We start from the raw sequence: 18,499 nt of genomic DNA on the forward strand, positions 1-18,499 counted from the left end.
AGAGATCCACTGGTTGACGATCACACGTTGATCTGATTGGTTACAAGGTAGTTTGTGACGTCAGAAACGCCAGCGATTTCAAACCGTGTTGTTGCGTCTCCCTCAGACTGTAAACAAAGCTCCGGCGCACCAGATGACACGTCAGCAGCGTCTTACGTCAGCAGCGTCACTGCGGAGTCGTGAACGCAGATTGACAACAGACCCGGAAGAGAATACAATGCTGAATAAAGTCGTAGTTTTTGTTATTTTTGGACCAAAATGTATTTTTGATGGTTAAAAAAATTCTAACTAACCCACTGATGTCACATGGACTACTTTGATGATGTCATCATTACCTTTCTGGACATGGACAGTATACCGTACACACATTTTCAATGGAGAGACAGAAAGCTCTCGGACTAAATCTAAAATATCTTAAACTGTGTTCGGAAGATGAACGGAGGTCTTACGGGCTTAGAACGACATGAGGGTGAGTCATTAATGACATTATTTTCATTTTTGGGTGAACTAACCCTTTAAGGTGCAATTTCTACATAGTGTGCCTTTAAACCATGTGTGTCACAACTAGCCCTGTGTTAGGTTGTGCCCCGCTCACCCATACTGTGTAGATAATGAAGACACATGATGGTGTACTTGAGCGGTCAGTGACAAAATTAGAGCGAGCAAATAATAAGTAAAGGTAGGCAAATGTTAGCATGCCTTTTCCATAGCTATACCGAGTCATGCACTCTGTTGGTCAAAACCACTTTAGCACTTTATTTGAGCATAACGCTTAATTTCTACAAAGATTGTCTGGATCAATAACCCCATGGAAGCATTTGTAACCCATAGTATCAAATGGTGCTTCACAGAATACCATGGCATTGCAACTAATGTTACAAATTAGTTAGTGGACTAGCTGTCTAGACGAAGCAAGAAATGCTGAAATTTGACTGATGTAATTCGCATTACAAGACCATGTGCAAAGTGAAGTTAATATTCAAGTTCCATACCAACTAACTCATTTTTTCTTTCAGATTTCTGTAACCAGATCCACAATTAAAGCAAACATAATGAATTAACAAATGACAGGACAAAAGAATCTGTCAAATAAGTTTAACAAAAAAATACATTGGAAAAATGGCAGTCTTCTGTCTTTTCTCATCAATTAAATAGTACTATCAGTAATAAAATAACTCTCCCGAAATCAGGACCAATTTTGAAGTTGTTGGTGCTTGAGGTGTAAGGCATCCACATCAATATACTTACATAGTTTCTACAGATACAAAAAATTGCCATTGTGATTCTCAGATATTAATTTCATACATGATTTTCTCCCAAGCTCAGCTTCGTCAGACGGGCTCATGATAGTGCAAACCTGCTCCCACGGTTTGGTTTGGCCGTTTAAATAAATAGTGTAACAATGTCCGTGGCTCCACCCACTCCGCTCGGCTCCACCCACTCCGCTCGGCTCCACCCAAAAAAGACTAGATCAAAGTCAAGTCAACTAAATCTTTTTCCGGTTTGCTTTCATTGCTAGTTTTCTTTTCATCTCCTCCTCCTCCATTCGCAGTTCTTCTTCATCCTCCTTTATACCCAGGCGTAAACTGAAGCAGACAAAAAAAAAACAGATGTCATTATAGTAACTGACTTTCTCCGGTCTTCTGCGTTAAAGGGAGAGAAGCATTTTATTTCAGTCTATCGGAAAACAATCATTTTCCCTTCTTGGGATTCTTCCGATTCATCTCCTCAAGTTCTCGTTTTTCCTCTTCCTGGTCCTCAAGCACTGCCATTCGCAGGCTAATCAGACAATCAGGGCAAGGCATAGCACAAGAAACACACCGAAAGAGGCAATAGCCGATTTGGTGAAAATTATGATGAACCACGTCAGTTAGTCTATAGCCGCGTTTCCACCGCGGGAACTTTCCCCAGGAACTATAGGGACTGTGGGCTGGTACTCGGTGTGTTTACACCGCAGGAATCAGGGTCTAAATGAAGTTCCGGGTAAATATTTCCCCCTCAGAAAGTCCCTGCTGGCGAGATAGTACTTTTCAAAGTTCAGGAACTTTCGGGGGCGGGACTTGTGCGCTGAACATGCTGATTGGTTGGGTTCACGCCGCATTTTGATTGGATGACTCAACGCAGCATTTTATTTTAACCGACATTTTTAAAAATCTATTGCGGTTTGTGGCTTCACGCAGTGAGAGTCGTCGATCTGCAAATATGGAATTAAATTTTTTTTTTTAAACACACAGCTGGACCGACGACGAGGTTCAGGCTTTATTAAAGGATAATTCCGGTATTTAACACATTGAGTCTATATTGTAGTTTGTTTTGGATGAACAAGAGTGGTGGACAATTTTTTTGACAATGGTTCCTCTCTCGAGTTTTTGACTATAATAGAATTGGCCATGGACCCATTTAACATTGGAGTCAATGGGCATGTCCGAAAATGTCATTAAAACAGCCAATAATGTTCGTTTACAAAACTGTTAAACTCACCGAGTGGTTAGTGGTGTTCGTTGATGATTATAAACAATATATCGTCGCAATATATGATTCCAATCCGTTTATTTTGCTATAGTGGAACTATTTTTTCAGAACCGTGTAACTTCCGCTCAATATTTGAATCTGAAGCGTTAGCACACTCCCGACCACTTGATGGCGATAACCGATGTTTATGTCTCGCGGGACACTCACGGTCACAGTCGAGTTCAACTTCATATTGCACTGGTCAGTGGTCACGTCTTTCAATATGGTTAGAATTTGTGCGGTCAAAAACTGCGGTAAAGAGCTCTGCTCGCTAGCCTTATGAGAAACGGAAGCGAGCAAAAAGATTACATCGACCAAATGTAAATAGCCCCCTTTCCGTTTCCGTTAGCGCATTAATATTAACCTGATATTAACGAGCACTCAGTCCTTCAACAGAATTCAATGTGATTTTACAAAATGACGAATAAAACACGACAGAAACTGTATTTCGCAACACTTTTTGTTTCTGGAACATCAACGAACACCACTAATCACTCGGTGAGTTTAACAGTTTTGTAAACGAACATTATTGGCTGTTTTAATGACATTTTCGGACATGCACATTGACTCCAATGTTAAATGGGTCCATGGCCAATTCTTTTATAGTCAAAAACTCGAGAGAGGAACCATTGTCAAAAAAATGTTGTCCACCACTCTTGTTCATCCAAAAAAAACTACAATATAGACTCAAGGTGTTAAATACCGGAATTATCCTTTAAGCGTATTTGTGTAACAGGAAATTTTCTGCGCGTTCGTCCCAGCCGTCTCACGGTCAATGTCCGCATCGTCTAATTTTATAGCATTACGAGCTTTCTGAACACGCTTTAGTATCAGTGCTTGTCTCTTTTCTGCCGTTAATTACCTAGTTAGTAAACCAATACATCACAAACAACTGCAGCACAGTTCGAATCTCCTCCATACTTATTAAATGTGGCGCTCAAAACTGATTACTGTCCGTCACAGACTGGGAGGAGCAGTCGGGCGCAGTTTATAATCTTCCCGGTACTTTAGACCGCGGTGTAAACGCAGAAAGCAACCGGTCTGGGGCAAAAAAAGTTCCTGGGACAAATTGTTCCGGGTAATTTCGGTGGAAACGCGGCTAAAGCTACGATTTAGTATGCAGCTGAATTTGTTGGCTTACCTCCTTGCTTCCTCTTTCTGCTGATCTTTCCAGCTGCTCTCCATAAACTTCAGTGCGTAGTCGCTTTCGTCTTTATATCTATTGGAAAGGAGGACACGTTACCACAATGCAAAAAAAACACTTGTATTTTAAGGCTCTATGCAAATACGCAAGAACTCACTTGCTCCTGTCATAGCCAAAGATTTCCCTGATATGTTTTGAAACTTCATCTTGGTCTTCTCCTTCGTCGTCGATGAAGTCATCCATCTCAGAGTCGTACTCTTCCTCTTCTTCATACTTCCGTTTATAAGTGGATGTTATGGGGGGCAACGATGGTCCTTCAAAAATAGCAGGGGATACAACTTAAAAAACATGCAGGAACACACATAAGGCATTGATGTTGCTACGGACTACAAGTTAAAAACAACCTGCCTCATTCATGAAAATAATGAAGGTGTGTGTAAATGCTTCATAAACCAATGCAAATTCAATGCAGCAATTCAGAGACACAATTAACGCAAGAGTTGAGTCACAAAATAACGAGGATGTAAACAAAAAACAGGATTCCTAGTTTTGCAGATGATTCACTAAGCATCCATGATCAACTCCCATCAAGTACAATTAAAGGATTATTCTGCTGTTGTATAATATCTGGTATAAGATCCTATCCCTGTCAGCAAAATCCTAAAATTCCCCCCCAGAATTCCTCCCGTCCTCAAAAACATAGCATGTTATCTCAAAATCTGCTTGAAGCAAATCAAAAGAAATTTTCACACCAATAAAGGAATTTGCATATGTAAATATGTTATTGCTACACTTAATGGCAAAAATAGCACTGGTCTGCTGGACTTGGTTGAACAAAAATAAACAATATTTTGTTGCTTAAGCTTATGTATTCAGTCATTATTCAATGGTATACTAAAAATCCATGTGAAAAAAATTACTTCTCACTGTTCTTAGGTCAAATATTTATAATATGCAATTCAAATGCGATTCATTTCGATGAATTAATTACAAAGCCTCTAATTAATTAGATTTTTTTTTTTTTATCGAGTACCGGCCCTATTAATTATACATGACATGAGATCAATAAAAACTTTGCACAGACCAGGTCAGTAAGTGATTAACGCTTTATATTCTGTTAAGTGTTGACCCGTTTAATCCTGTAATGCCTACTTCTGTTGTAAATTTATTAATGGATCTTCTGTTTTCTTTCAAGGGACAAATAAGAATTATTTTGGGGTATCTTGGGATTGTGATCCATACACTGCAAAAAAATGCTTTTCTTAGTATTTTTGTCTTGTTTCCAGTCCAAATATCAAACAATTCTTAAATCAAGATGCATTTACTAGATGAGTAAAATTTCATAAGATATTAAGTCTCGTTTTCTGGGAAAATAAATAAAAATTAAGTGAGTTTTTGTTTAATACAAGCAAAATTATCTGCCACTGGGGTCAGAAAAATGATCTTGTTTCTGTTTGAATGAAGATTATTTTTCTTACCCCATTGGCAGATAATTTAGCTTTTTTTTTTAAAGCAAAAACTCAATTTGTATGAATTCCCCTGGAAAACAGGACATAATATCCTATGTCATATTACTAAGAAAGAATTTTTAGATATTTGGACTGGAAACTACACTAAAATACTAAGTAAGAAAAGCATTTTTTTACAGTGTAGAAACAGTAATTATCTTCACAATATTAACAATTAGATGAATGAAACGTTTCTCTTATCTCTTACCAGCAGGTTTAACCAAGACTCTGTGGCCTGAGGGGGCAATCACTGTCCTGGGGCCTTGTGGCCCCGGAGGCCTCGAAACCATCCCCGGTCTCAACGCGAAGTTCTTTGATGAAATAGTCTCTGAAATAACAGTGCACTGAGGTCTACCAGGGCCAGATCCCATGCCATTTACCGGTCTCCCAGAAACACCACCTCCCATCCTATTTGGTCCATTTATAAAAGCCCTGGAGCTTCCAGGAACTTGCTGACCTTGAAAACTACCACCCGGTCTTGGTTGCTTTGAGGGCACACCAGAAGAGGGTCGTACGAGTCCGTTGCTACCAGGCCGAGGTGGAGCAACGCTCCCAGGTCGTGATAAATGTACTGGTTTTGCTGGTTTCTGAGGTTGCCCACCCCTATCGGAGTTACTAGGTCTCCCCTGCCCAGAGTTTCTGTGTGGCCCTTGCCCTGATCTAGCCGCACCAGGAGCAGCTACAGTGCGACTTCCCGAAATACTTGATTTCCCTTGAGATACTGAGGTATTCCCCTTCCTTGGGGTAAGGTCACTTGAGCTTGTGGGCCTTTGGCCTTGTGATGGTCTAGGTGGTGCTTGTTTTGCATTAAACTGAGCACCATATTTCATGGCAGATTTACCATTTAAGACACCCGATGAGCCTGAGTTGTTTCTATCTCCATGTAGTTTGGCAGAACCTGGAGTGCGTTCACTGGATGCTTGAAGCTTTGGCTTTTTGCTGGCACTACTTGACTGGTGCTTTTCTACTGGTGGCTTGGGCAATTTCCCATTTTTGCCATCTCGGTCTACATTCCTCTTCTGAGAATTTGAGCTGGATTGAGATCTGCTGTCTTTCTGTCCTGAATTCTTGTCTGGTTTTGCGTCCTTCCCTTTACTCTGCGTCTTAACCCTGCGCTCCAATTCGAGTTCTCGAATCTCCTCTGCTGTTCTGAGCCTCTCTTCAGTCTTCTTCACTACTTTCATTTCAACAGGTTCATACTGCTTCTTTTGCGCAAGTTTCAAAAGCTCTGCAAAGTTCATTGCTGGCGGGGCGGACCTAGCTGGAGCACTCGCTTTTTTCGGTTTGCTGTCAGCTTTGTTGGAGAACTCAGCCCGGGACGGAGGCTGAGGCGGAGGCTTAACAGGCCTGCTTTGTTCACGTTCATCTTCATCAGATTCAGAATCTGTACCCTCATAGTCGTAATTATCAACATCATCATCATCATCATATGTGTTTGACCTGTCCTGGTCGTCTGATCGGTCTCCCTTCGACTGCCTCTTTTTGGGCTGGTCTATGACAGGGACGCCGTTGTATCCTTTGAAATTGTCCTTGGTTCGTGAAGCCATTGCTCGTGCCTTCCTGTCTGATTTCAGCTCCACTCTTTTGGCTAACAGTTCTTCTTTTGCCTTCTTATTCTGGATTTCTAAAAAAGGGGAAGCAAAGTGACATCAAAATATGCATCATGTGGCTCCAGACTATCATACCCCTTTTCCACCAAGGCAGATTGAGTGCTGGTTCAGAGCCAGAGACTAGTTTACTAGGCGTGGTGACCGTGACCAACAAGACGAACAGAAACTTGTGACCGCCATTTTTTAAATAGCAGCTAATAGTAGCTCGATTGTAATCTCCGTCTATGCAAGTTACGACGAGCTGCACGAACGTGTGTTGGATTCGCCGAGTTTGGATGCCGATGTGGGTTCGCAAAGCCATGATCGTCAATTGTAACGCAAAGAGTGCCATTGTTGATGGAAGGCTTGTTCGAGACGCATCGGAGCGGCGCGGACCGATCGGAGCTGCGGGAGTGTTAGGGGCGCATTCGACTCGGAGCTTTTGGATCGCTTTCGCAGTGTTTTGATCTCATGCGACGATCGGTCTGCGAGAAGCCGAACCATCTCGAACAAGCCTGGTGTTTGGCGCTGCCACGCTAGCGTTGCTGGGAAACATGAGATGTATAGTGACTAGGCTTGCTACGATAGTCTGTGTTACACGGTGTTCAGTCACAACACCGGTTTCATCACTTCCCCACCGCGGAACCGCAAAAAAAAACAAAAAAACATTTAAAGCGATAAAAATATTTTGCGTTGTATGATGACGCTCTTATTAATGAGATTGCTTTTAAACCGTTCAAGAGCGACAAGACTAAAGAGACCGCGCTGTAAGTCCTGCCTATTACACACACACACAAAAGAAAAGACGCGCATCAGTATCAAGTTCTCTTTCGGGCTTGAACAAACCATAACACACAAATTATGCCAAAATGTCAGCTTTGTCGAGTGTCCTCATACGAGCAGTCTTAAATGAACGTCGAGATTTGTGAGGAAATGGGACGTGTGTCAGATCGCGTCTCTGTCAGCAGCGGCTGGTCAAGTCAAGTCAAGTCAAGAATATTTGTATAGCGCTTTTCACAATACAGATTGTATCAAAGCAGCTTCACAGTATTAAATTAAAATAATAATAAAACGTCCATGTTTGGTAATGCTAATCAATAGTAATATTGATTGATTCATTAAATTGAATATCCCCAACTGAGCAAGCCAAAGGCAACAGTGGCAAGGAAACGAAAAACTCCATCAGGTGACCTAATGGAGAAAAAAATAAACCTTGGGAGAACCCAGGCTCAGTCGGGGGCCAGTTCTCCTCTGGCGGTTATGAACTAGAGGCCGGATTTAACTGTAAGATTAGAACATTTATATGAATGCCTGGTTAAAGAGATGCGTCTTTAATCTAGTTTTGAACTGGGAGAGCGACTCTGAGCAACGAACAGTATCAGGAAGGCTATTCCAGAGTTTTGGAGCTAAATGTGAGAATGCTCTCCCTCCTTTGGTGGACTTAGATATCCTAGGTATAACCAAAAGCCTCGAATTTAGCGATCTTAAAGAGCGCGATGGATTATAGGGCGATAGAAGATCCGTTAAATAAACTGGAGCTAAGCCGTTTAGAGCTTTATAAGTCAGTAACAATACCTTATAATTAATACGGAACTTTATAGGTAACCAGTGTAGAGATGATAAGATCGGTGTTATATGATCATATTTTCTTGATCTGGTAAGAACTCTAGCGGCTGCATTTTGGACTAACTGTAGCTTGTTTATTGAGGATGCAGGACAACCAGCTAATAAAGCATTACAGTAATCTAGTCTCGAGGTCATGAATGCATGAACTAACTTTTCTGCATCAGAAACTGATAGCATATTACGTAGCTTAGCAATGTTTCTAAGGTGGAAAAATGCCGTTTTTGTAACATATGAAATATGATTTTTAAAAGACAGGTCGCAGTCTAGTATGACACCCAGGTCTTTTACTGTAGAGGATAAAGTAGCAGGACATCCTACTATGTTAAAGTTGTATTGTGAGAGGTTTTGTGGGCGTTTTTTTGAACCGATGAGTAGTACCTCCGTCTTGTCTGGATTTAATAGAAGAAAATTACGCGTCATCCAATCTTTTATATCTTTAACACACTCTGTCAATTTTGATAATTTAGCGTTTTCATCCGGCCGTGATGAAATATATAATTGAGTGTCATCAGCATAACAATGGAAACTAATTCCATGTTTCCTTATAATATTTCCAAGTGGCAGCATATATATTGAGAATAATAGAGGGCCTAGCACAGATCCCTGCGGCACTCCATAGTTTACTGAAGTTATGATCGATTTTTTTCCATTTAAATAGACAAAATGGTAGCGGTCAGATAAGTATGATCTAAACCAGCTTAATGCTTGTCCTTGAACGCCAGTATAATTTTGTAGTCGATCTAAGAGTATTGTGTGATCTATAGTATCGAACGCAGCACTAAGATCAAGTAAAACTAGTATTGAGATACAGCCTTGGTCTGAAGCTAAAAGTAAATCATTAGTGATTTTAACGAGCGCAGTTTCAGTGCTATGGTGCGGCCTGAATCCAGACTGAAACTTTTCATAGATGTCATTTTCTTGCAAAAAAGAGCTCAGTTGAGCGGACACAACTTTTTCTAGTATTTTAGACATAAATGGAAGATTTGAAATGGGTCTATAATTTGCTAGATTATGTGGGTCTAATTGTGGTTTCTTAATGAGTGGTTTTATAACTGCCAGTTTAAATGTTTTTGGAACGTGACCTAAAGATAGAGACGAGTTAATGATATTGAGAAGAGGCTCTTCCACTACAGGTAACACTTCTTTCAGTAGTTTAGTTGGTATAGGATCTAATAAGCACGTTGTTGTTTTAGATGAAGTGATAAGTTTATTTAGCTCTTTTTGTTCTATAGTTGTAAAGCGCTGTAATTGTTCTTGTGGGGTGATAATTGAGGCTGATTTATAAGGCGCGATTGAAGATTGAGTGTTTACAATTGTGGTTCTGATGCTTTCTATTTTCTCAGTGAAGAAGTTCATGAAATCATTACTGCTAAACTGTAACGGGATATTTTGGTCAGGTGACGTTTGTTTATTTATTAGTCTAGCCACGGTGGTAAATAAAAATCTTGGATTATTTTGGTTGTTTTCTATTAGTTTGCGGAGATGCTCAGCCCTTGCCGCTTTTAGGGCCTTTTTATAACGTGACATACTGTCTTTCCACGCGATTCTAAAGACCTCTAAATTAGTTTGTTTCCATTTACGCTCTAATTTACGGGTTTCTCTCTTTAGAACATGCGTAGTATTGTTGTACCATGGTGCTTTACTTTTCTCTCTGACCTTTTTTAATCTAATGGGTGCAACAATATCCAATGTTCTAGAGAGAATGGTGCTCATAGTGCTAGTTACTTCCTCTAATTCGTCTGTTTGTTTGGGTTCAGGCAGTAACTGAGACAAATCAGATAAGCAATTTGAGAAATTATCTATGGTGGATGGAAGGATTGTTCTGCCTGGTCGGTAACGCGGCGCAGTATGACATAGTACTGTAGTCCGTAATATACAAGTTACCAGGAAGTGGTCACTGACACCATCACTTTGTGGAATGATATCTATATCGGTTGGATCGGTTCCGTATGATATAATTAAATCGAGTGTATGATTAAGACGATGAGTTGGTCCGGTGACGTTTTGCTTGACCCCAAAGGAGTTTAATAAATCTGTAAACGCAGCCCCTAACGCATCATTTGAATTATCTACGTGTATGTTGAAATCTCCAACAATTAATGCTTTATCGACGTTGACCAATAGATCTGAGAGAAAATCTGCAAACTCTTTTAGGAAATCAGCGTAGGGCCCTGGCGGTCTATATACGGTAGCCAAGGCTAGAGATAATAGGGATTTTTTCCTTACATCTAAGAGCGTAACATTTAATACAAGTACTTCAAACGAATTAAATTTGTCACCTGTTTTCTGAGTAACATTAAGAATATCTCTATAGATTGTTGCAACACCGCCGCCACGACCAATCAGACGGGGCTCATGCTTATAACCGTATCCTGGTGGAGTGGACTCATTTAGACCGAAATAGTCATTTGGTTTAAGCCAGGTTTCAGTAAGGCAAAGTACATCGATGCTATTATCTGTGACTATTTCATTTACAATAGCTGCTTTAGGTGTGAGTGATCTAATGTTCAGAAGACCTAGCTTTAGAAATTGTTTTTGTTCACTAATAGCGAGATTTTCTGTTTTAATAACAATTAGATTTTTCCTAGATCCTACAGTAGATTTATTATTTGATCTCACTAAACGAGGAATAGACACAGTTTCTATTAAATGTTCTAAACTAGTATTTATATCAATTAATTTGGTGCAGCAGAGACTGTGATTTGGATTTTTGGTAACTAGTCAAACGGTCTTTAACGTCTTGGAGATGTTATCCGACAGAAGATCCGCTCCATTTCTACTTGGGTGTAAGCCATCAGCGCGGAAGAGCCTAGGACGCTCCCAAAATAGATTCCAATTATTTATAAAGAGCAGTTTCTGCTCATTGCACCATGACATTAACCATTCATTTAGCGCGAATAATCTACTGAACTTCTCATGCCCTTGTCGATACGTGGGAAGCGGCCCAGACACGATGATCGTTATTTCAGGCGATGCGGTGCGTACCGTCTCGATTAGGTTCCTATAATCCTTTTTCAAAACCTCCGTCTGCCGCAGCCTGACGTCGTTCGCTCCTGCGTGCAAGACGACAGCTCCGACGCGCTCGTCACCGTTCAAGATCTCGGGTACTCGCGCAGCGATATCAGAAACACGGTCATCAGGAAAACAGTGGCTACGCACCTTACTTTTACCTGACGTAGCGTGGACGTTCCGAACAATTGAATCGCCGATAATCACAGCATCGCGTTCCGTTTCGCGAAGAGGGGAGAAGCGGTTCTGAGTGGAAATCTCGAAAACCGGGAGGGGCGGAGAGATTCTTCGCGTCTTCCGCTGCGAAACAACCCAAGCTTCGTGACGGCGCCTCGGAGCCGGGGTGTATGAAACTTGTGAGAACCGCCTTGGCGCACGGGACCAATGCTGAGAGACGCACGGTGTTGACGCAATCGGAGTCTGCGGATTATTAACTGATTTGTGTGCATCGACGCGAGATGTTTCAAGAGCTAAACGCCGGTCTCTTAGCTCGGCTTGTCTCTCTAGAAGGTCGCGGATCTGCTTTTCTACAGCTTCCAGCTCAGACTGCACCGCCTGCAGCTCGAATGTGTCCTCACCTGCACCAAAAGGTAGACAACATAACGTTACATTTGATATATTCGCCATTTAAACAGATGGACAGTAAGTTAGCAACGACGCTACCAGTGATGCTATCAATATTAACGCTAATTTATAACTGAAATCTTGGATATAATCTGTCTTTTTAATGGTACGGGTGTGATGTAGACGCACGATAGGCGAGAAAATGTTCGTTTGTAAATGAGTGTAAAGAAGACGCGCTCAGCCGTTCGACCCACAGGTGTAACGGACCGGTATTGGGTCAATCGGTTTGAGACGCGTCTACTCAACAGTCCGCGTTGTAACTATGAGATTTTGAGCAGCAGTGCTTCTCAGTGAGTAAAAGTAGAAAATGTTCGTTTGTAAGTGAGTGTAAAGAAGACGCGCTCAGCCGTCCGACCCACAGGTGTAACGGACCGGTATTGGGTCAATCGGTTTGAGACGCGTCTACTCAACAGTCCGCGTTGTAACTACGATATTTTGAGCGTCAGTGTTTCTCAGTGAGAAAAAGTAGAAAATATTAGTTGTAAGTGAGTTTAAAGAGAGAAATCCCGGATTTTGAATCAAATCGACGGAGCTCAAACACAAACAACGCGTTTAAGACACTGGTCTTAAAGTGTCATTCATTTTAATCAAAGAACAAAGGTAAGAGAGTAAATGACTCACTCAGACCCGACGCCAGGAGGATTATTGTACCGGTAGCCTAATAATCATGAATGCACTCCGCTATCTTAACACATCTCCGGAGAACGGCTTCGTCACGCAAAATAAAAACTCTTCATGAAGCGCAGTGAAATTCAGCGCCCTATGTGGCGTTGATGGATCGAGGTTGTTCGTTAACTTCATTTTATACGTACAATTCACACGAGCTCTAAGCGCATGCGAGACTGCTGCGAGTAGTCAAACTTTATTAATGAATAATTTCCGTAATGTATTTTTAAAATTATACCGGTTGGCCGGTCACACGGCTTTCATAGTTTTCAGTTACGTGACTGGTGCGGAGACCTGGAGTGTTATTTACATTTTCTATTTAGTTTTATTCTTGACAATTATGTATTCATACGTTTTCCTTCATACACGGTTACCAAGTTTTAGTTCTAATTGCTTAAGTTCTATAATTAAATAAGGCTTGATTATTTGCACTCTTGTAATTTTGTAACCTATCTGGAGACATGGTAGGGATTGTTACTTTTGCTGTTTGCACTATTTTTTGGAACACTTTGCACCATAAGAGTATAAATAAACACCGAATCTGTATTTACATTTCAAACTTGTAATTGATTTGAATTATTATTGTGTGTAATTATTGTGTGATTTTTTCAGTACAGTTGCACTATTATTAAAGGGCACCTATTATGGAATTTTGAAATGTACCTTTCATGTAGTGTCTAACATAGATCTAAGTGAACAAAAACATCCAGCAAAGTTTGAAATATGAAAGTGCACCGTATATAAAGTTATTGTCTTTCAAAAGTAAGAGTCGACTCTGAGTCATTTTTATGAATCGTTAGAAGACCGAAGCTTTTTCTCTGACTAGATGACGTCAACTTGTCAAGTTATTTGAATATGATACGCCCACTTATTGCGCTCCAAGGCAAACTTGGAAACATCAGGGCGACGAGACGCTGTGTTCTGAAGTGCGACTCAAAAGCAAACTTTATTCATCTGTCCAAGGAGGAGCATTTGAAGACTAAGTGGCTACAATTCATATATACAACTATACCACAGAAGTATAGTCCGAGCCTTGTGCTTTGTTCGCGTCATTTTGAAGACGATTGCTTTTTAAATGCAATCAAACTTGGATTCGCGAGCCGGCTGATATTGAAGGAAGGTTCAGTTCCAAGTGTATTTGCATCAGCTTCCTCCTCCGTATCACAACCTGTAAGTGTTATTAATAATTGTTGCTTTTATGTTTTATGTAGCATGCTTAATTATTATTTTGTTTGTTGTGTAAGCACCGTTTAGCTTCTAGGTCTTCAATGGCAATTGTATTGAGATATGTGAAGTGTTTGTCGTTGTTTTCGGAGTTGTCTTAAAGAATAGAGTAATACCTCGTAGTAACGTAACTGCATTTTTTATTTTTTAAACGTTATGTTTATGCATCGGGCTAATGCAAACAAAGACTGATTGTGCTTATACAATATAAACTCTGGGCTATGCTCTCTAACATAACATTACATTCTTTATCTTATTTTTAGTTTTTTACTACAAACTACAAAGCAGTGGACTATAATAATTATTATAACACGATTTAATTGATAAAAGCATCATTGTACTCCGTGTTAAACAATAAGTATTATCTCTGTAAACACTGCTGGGTCATCTGACCAATCGCAGATTAGCGTCGCGCAAAGGAGGGGTTTGGAAATATGAGTCGTTGAACGAATCATTTGGGAGTCGGTGAGCAAATCAGGTAAAAATAAATGCATATTATACGACAACAAAAGTGTTTTTGACATTGCATGCACGTAAAACTGTTGTTGGGGACTCCCAAAACAACATTAGGAACATTTTAAATGTCATAATAGGTGCCCTTTAAACTATCTGCACTTTTACAGAAGAAACGTATAACTGCAACTTTTCCATTTCTGCATGGGCTGGTGTTTGGATTTTCACTGGGTATGTGATTGTTATATTATAGGGGCCTATTTAATAAAGGGTATGTTTTACTTTAGATCAAAGTTTGTTTGAGGCTCTCAAGAATGCATGCAGCTATGACTTATAGACAAAAACAGTGGTGAATGTACTATTTACATCGTTATCGCAATAACAACATTAAGCCGCTACTGTGATCCTGCTCCCCAACCTGCTTTCTGTGCAGGGAACACGGAGAAGCAAAGTAAACTTTGAGCTTTGGTTTCGTGCCTAAACTGATACACAGTTGCAGAGCCACTGTAGTCACTTGGACTATTGTAACGATGTTTTAATAACTATTCTGGGCCGGCGAGTTTGGGTCCCTCTGAAAACCTATGGAGGAGTGAGACTGCCTTCAGATTTCATCAAAAATATCCTAATTTGTGATCCGAAGATGAACGAAAGACTTACATGGTTGGAACAACATGAGGGTGAGCAATTACTGACAGAATTTTCATTTTTGGGTGAACTAACCCTTTAATTACTCTGTTGATAAAGACTGCAGTTGTTGTTTTCACAGGAACGCTATATTGGTTAAGCTGTAAGCCGTTGCTGATCACCTTAGAGAGGGAATGAAATATGGTGCACACATGTTGCTTGCCAACAAATAAAGAGTTGGCCATTCATGATACTTTCCATTTCTTATTTTATTATACTTAAACATTAAGACTAGTTAGTTGGCCTATTATTTCGGTGATCAGCATAGGCCAAAACTGCTTCCAGTGATCAATAATTGGAGACTGGCCCTAAAATCCTGAGCGACATCACTTTGAGGCATTTCTATGGAGAAAATTGCATTCGGAAAAATTATTAAATAATTGCATGCCCTAGCCTAAATGGTTCAAAGCATGGGAGGACTTTATAATAAGCCCTTCAAAGAAGCTTACAACCATTTAGCTTCACATGGACTACCTTTTCAGGTGTGTGTGCTGAGAAGTGTTTTATGTTTTGCAGTTACATTTTATCTGCAAATGTTAGAAGAGCGCATCCACAGAAGAATAATTTTGACTAAAATATTTATTTTGATATGATAATATAATAATACATTTAATATAATAATATATTGATTTATATAGCAACTATTTGTATTATAAATATATTATTATTATAAATCTGAGGTCTTGGTTTTCTGTATTATCATTTACAATTTCTCCAATTTTTACAAAGTTTAACTGTCTACAAGCAGTTGATAGTTTTACAATAAAATCGGCGACGTTTATGTTGCTGAGATCAACCTTGCCATGATGTGTAAATATAAGTAGCATGGACTTGTGTGGCGATTTACGGTCATTTTTATCATCTTGACAGCATCCGTCCCCATTCATTAGTTTTAATCATATGGAAAAGAGCGATGTGTTGTGGTCCACGGGGTTTATGGTGACAGGAGGACATAAACAATGACTTGGCTGGCAAGCTTTAAGAAGAAATGTTGTATATAGCTAAACAAAGATTGCAAAGAAAAAAAAAGTACCTTTTTTCCTTTGGTCCATGGCCTGTTTTTTCAAGAAGGCTTGCACCGCAGCCGAATTAACCCCTTTGACTCTGTCATCTTTCTTGGGTGGTCCAGTTTTTAAGCTATACCGCTTCTGCAAAAGACAGAAATCAGTGAAAGCTATAGGGTCGTTCCAACCAAATTTCAGAAACTTCCCCAGCTCACGTTTTTGATCCTGTTAAAAAAAATATTTCAATTTAAAATTACATTTTAAAGCCAAAATATAAAATGTAATGGATGTATAGTTACTGAGTAATGCACTGTTTTGTAGAGGATAAAATTTTCACTTTTGAGATTTGGAGCCAAGTTACAGAGTGTAACAATTACTTTAGAAAGATGGCAGCATTATTTTATTTTTAAACTGAGATCAGTATGTCTATTAGTAAAATGTGTTGACTCTAGCCATCTTTGTTGCATTAAATGCCAACAGTGACAGTCCAAAAATGGGGGAAAATACTTTACGTTTTGTTTTACCCAACTTAGCATGCCTGTAACTCAAGAAGTTTTAAAGATATCTTAATATCCATTTAGATTCTGTTTTTTTTAACAAACATTTATTTTTGTATCATCATTTCAAAGGCCCTATAATGGTTCAAACCCAGAGATATGGAGACCTTAATGATGCTCCATGAGTAAACTGTAAACATTTTCAGTGGTCGAAAACCAAATGTGGGTCAGTGTGCGCTTGCTGATACTCTTTACTTTTAAAGAGGAATAACCAAATAATAAATAATGTTGAAACTAGAAATGTATCTAGTTTTTTCTATCATCACAATTACATAGAATATACCTGTCTGAGTGCCATGAATATTATTTTTCCAAAGTGTGTGTGTGTGTGTGTGTGTGTGTGTGTCTAACTCAAAAAGTAGTAAAGATATCTTAATATGATTTAAGATTCTGGTTCAATTACATTGATATGAGGATCTTCTTCATTAATGTAATTCTTTCACAAGAAAAAAAGATTATTTTTTTTTAAAAAATAGCTGGAGGCTGAGTTGACACGGAACGTCAATGTGTATATGAGCATGTGTGTGTATATAAGATTACATAAGCTTCAAGGTCCCACATGACAGATTTTTATCTCAACTTATGGACACATTTGATTAATATTACCCTAAAACATGCTAGTTTGACACGTTAGAGCAGTAAAACATTTGAATTAATCAAACCACAACATAAAGTTGGGCCTCATTTGAAAATACTTCACAGACTAAATTATGTTAACGTTATATTATGTTTGCATGCATATATCTCCTCATACATACCGGTACGCCGCCGCTTCCTCGATTCTGGGTGGCGATGGAAAGCACATTGTCGAAATCCATGGTCCCTCACTGTCCACAGCTCACTTCTTTAGCTAATAGCGATAGCTACCACTCGCCAGTCGACAAACACTCACCTCGGCCAGCCTATGTGCCCGCAAACACGATCTATGAGTCAACTGAGATCTCCCCTGATGTCAGAATCAAACGAGTTTAGAGGAAGCAGAAACTAACTAAAAAAAGAAAACCATCGATTAAAGCCTTCAGCTTCTGGCCGTCATGTCTGATCAGCTGCTGTGCATTTAAACCGTTAAACAACGGACAGCTCGAACGGTTAACAATAAAAAGTTCCGTTCTGTTTTTGCTCAGTGATACCGTATCACTTTCCCTAAATTGTCATTAAACGACATTAAAGAGAAATGGTGTAAATCAACGAGAATATGGAAATCCTCTAGTGAGATTTGCGTTCTCTCGAAACGACAACCAAGCCCACGTCTTCCGGTTCACATTCCACGTCACGTCCGGTTGTTTAAGACATGCGCTTTCTTCATCTTCTTCTTTCAATTTTCTACTTTATCTTCTTTCAGAACTTTTTTTTTTATATATAAAGTTTTGATTAGTCACAATTAACTTACACCAGAAATAGTAGACCACAAACAACAAAACAAAATAACCCGTTATGCTAATTATATAACAAAATATAAGTCCATACAATTTTAACACGTGCTTTTTCTTGCGTTTCCTTGTTTTTGTTTGTTTGACAGCCAATGAGATTTTAAATGTAACTAAATTATTAGGAAATTAACACGTAATCTAAACCAAAACAAATAATATAATAAATAGATCAAAACAATTAATAAAAAATAAATAATTGAGGTCACCAAACAGAAACTAATAAACAAAAGAAACTTAAAACATACTTATAATAAAGACAAATTATATAAATGACCATATACAATAACGATAATACTCTTTGGTTAAATAGCACGTGTTTTCTTTTGCATACCAAATGTTTATTATATATCCGACTTGCGATACCGACACATAATTTTGCAATTTAATATTGTCTTGACTTATTCAGGCAAAAAATAAACATTGAAGAGTGACGGGCAATATTGTTTTTAATGGCACCACAAGGTGTCGAT

The 18,499-nt window shown here is 39.3% G+C and overlaps 1 protein-coding gene across 1 annotated transcript; it reads right to left on the minus strand.

Annotated features, from left to right (window-relative positions):
* Positions 1 to 505: 505 nt before the first annotated feature.
* LOC306994200 (protein SPT2 homolog) lies at positions 506 to 18,120 on the minus strand. Its single transcript, XM_079604634.1, has 6 exons — positions 17,358 to 18,120; positions 16,072 to 16,186; positions 5,372 to 6,787; positions 3,813 to 3,969; positions 3,653 to 3,730; positions 506 to 1,586 (listed from the first exon to the last, which is right to left on the minus strand). The coding sequence occupies exons 1-6, from the start codon at positions 17,415 to 17,417 to the stop codon at positions 1,487 to 1,489; spliced, it is 1,926 nt and encodes a 641-aa protein (XP_079460760.1). The 5' UTR covers positions 17,418 to 18,120; the 3' UTR covers positions 506 to 1,486.
* Positions 18,121 to 18,499: the final 379 nt, after the last annotated feature.

Source organism: Phoxinus phoxinus (assembly GCF_949152265.1).
Source record: "Phoxinus phoxinus genome assembly, chromosome: 25".
NCBI classification, from domain to species: Eukaryota; Metazoa; Chordata; class Actinopteri; order Cypriniformes; family Leuciscidae; genus Phoxinus; species Phoxinus phoxinus.

Excerpts from the sequence above, each read along its gene's own strand:
- LOC306994200 (XM_079604634.1), bottom strand. The coding sequence starts at position 17,417 with ATGGATTTCGACAATGTGCTTTCCATCGCCACCCAGAATCGAGGAAGC. Across the intron at positions 6,788-16,071 it reads CATGGACCAAAGGAAAAAAG|AAATCCAGAATAAGAAGGCA; the intron begins GTACTTTTTTTT and ends CCCCTTTTTTAG. Across the intron at positions 3,970-5,371 it reads AGTCTTGGTTAAACCTGCTG|GACCATCGTTGCCCCCCATA; the intron begins GTAAGAGATAAG and ends CTATTTTTGAAG.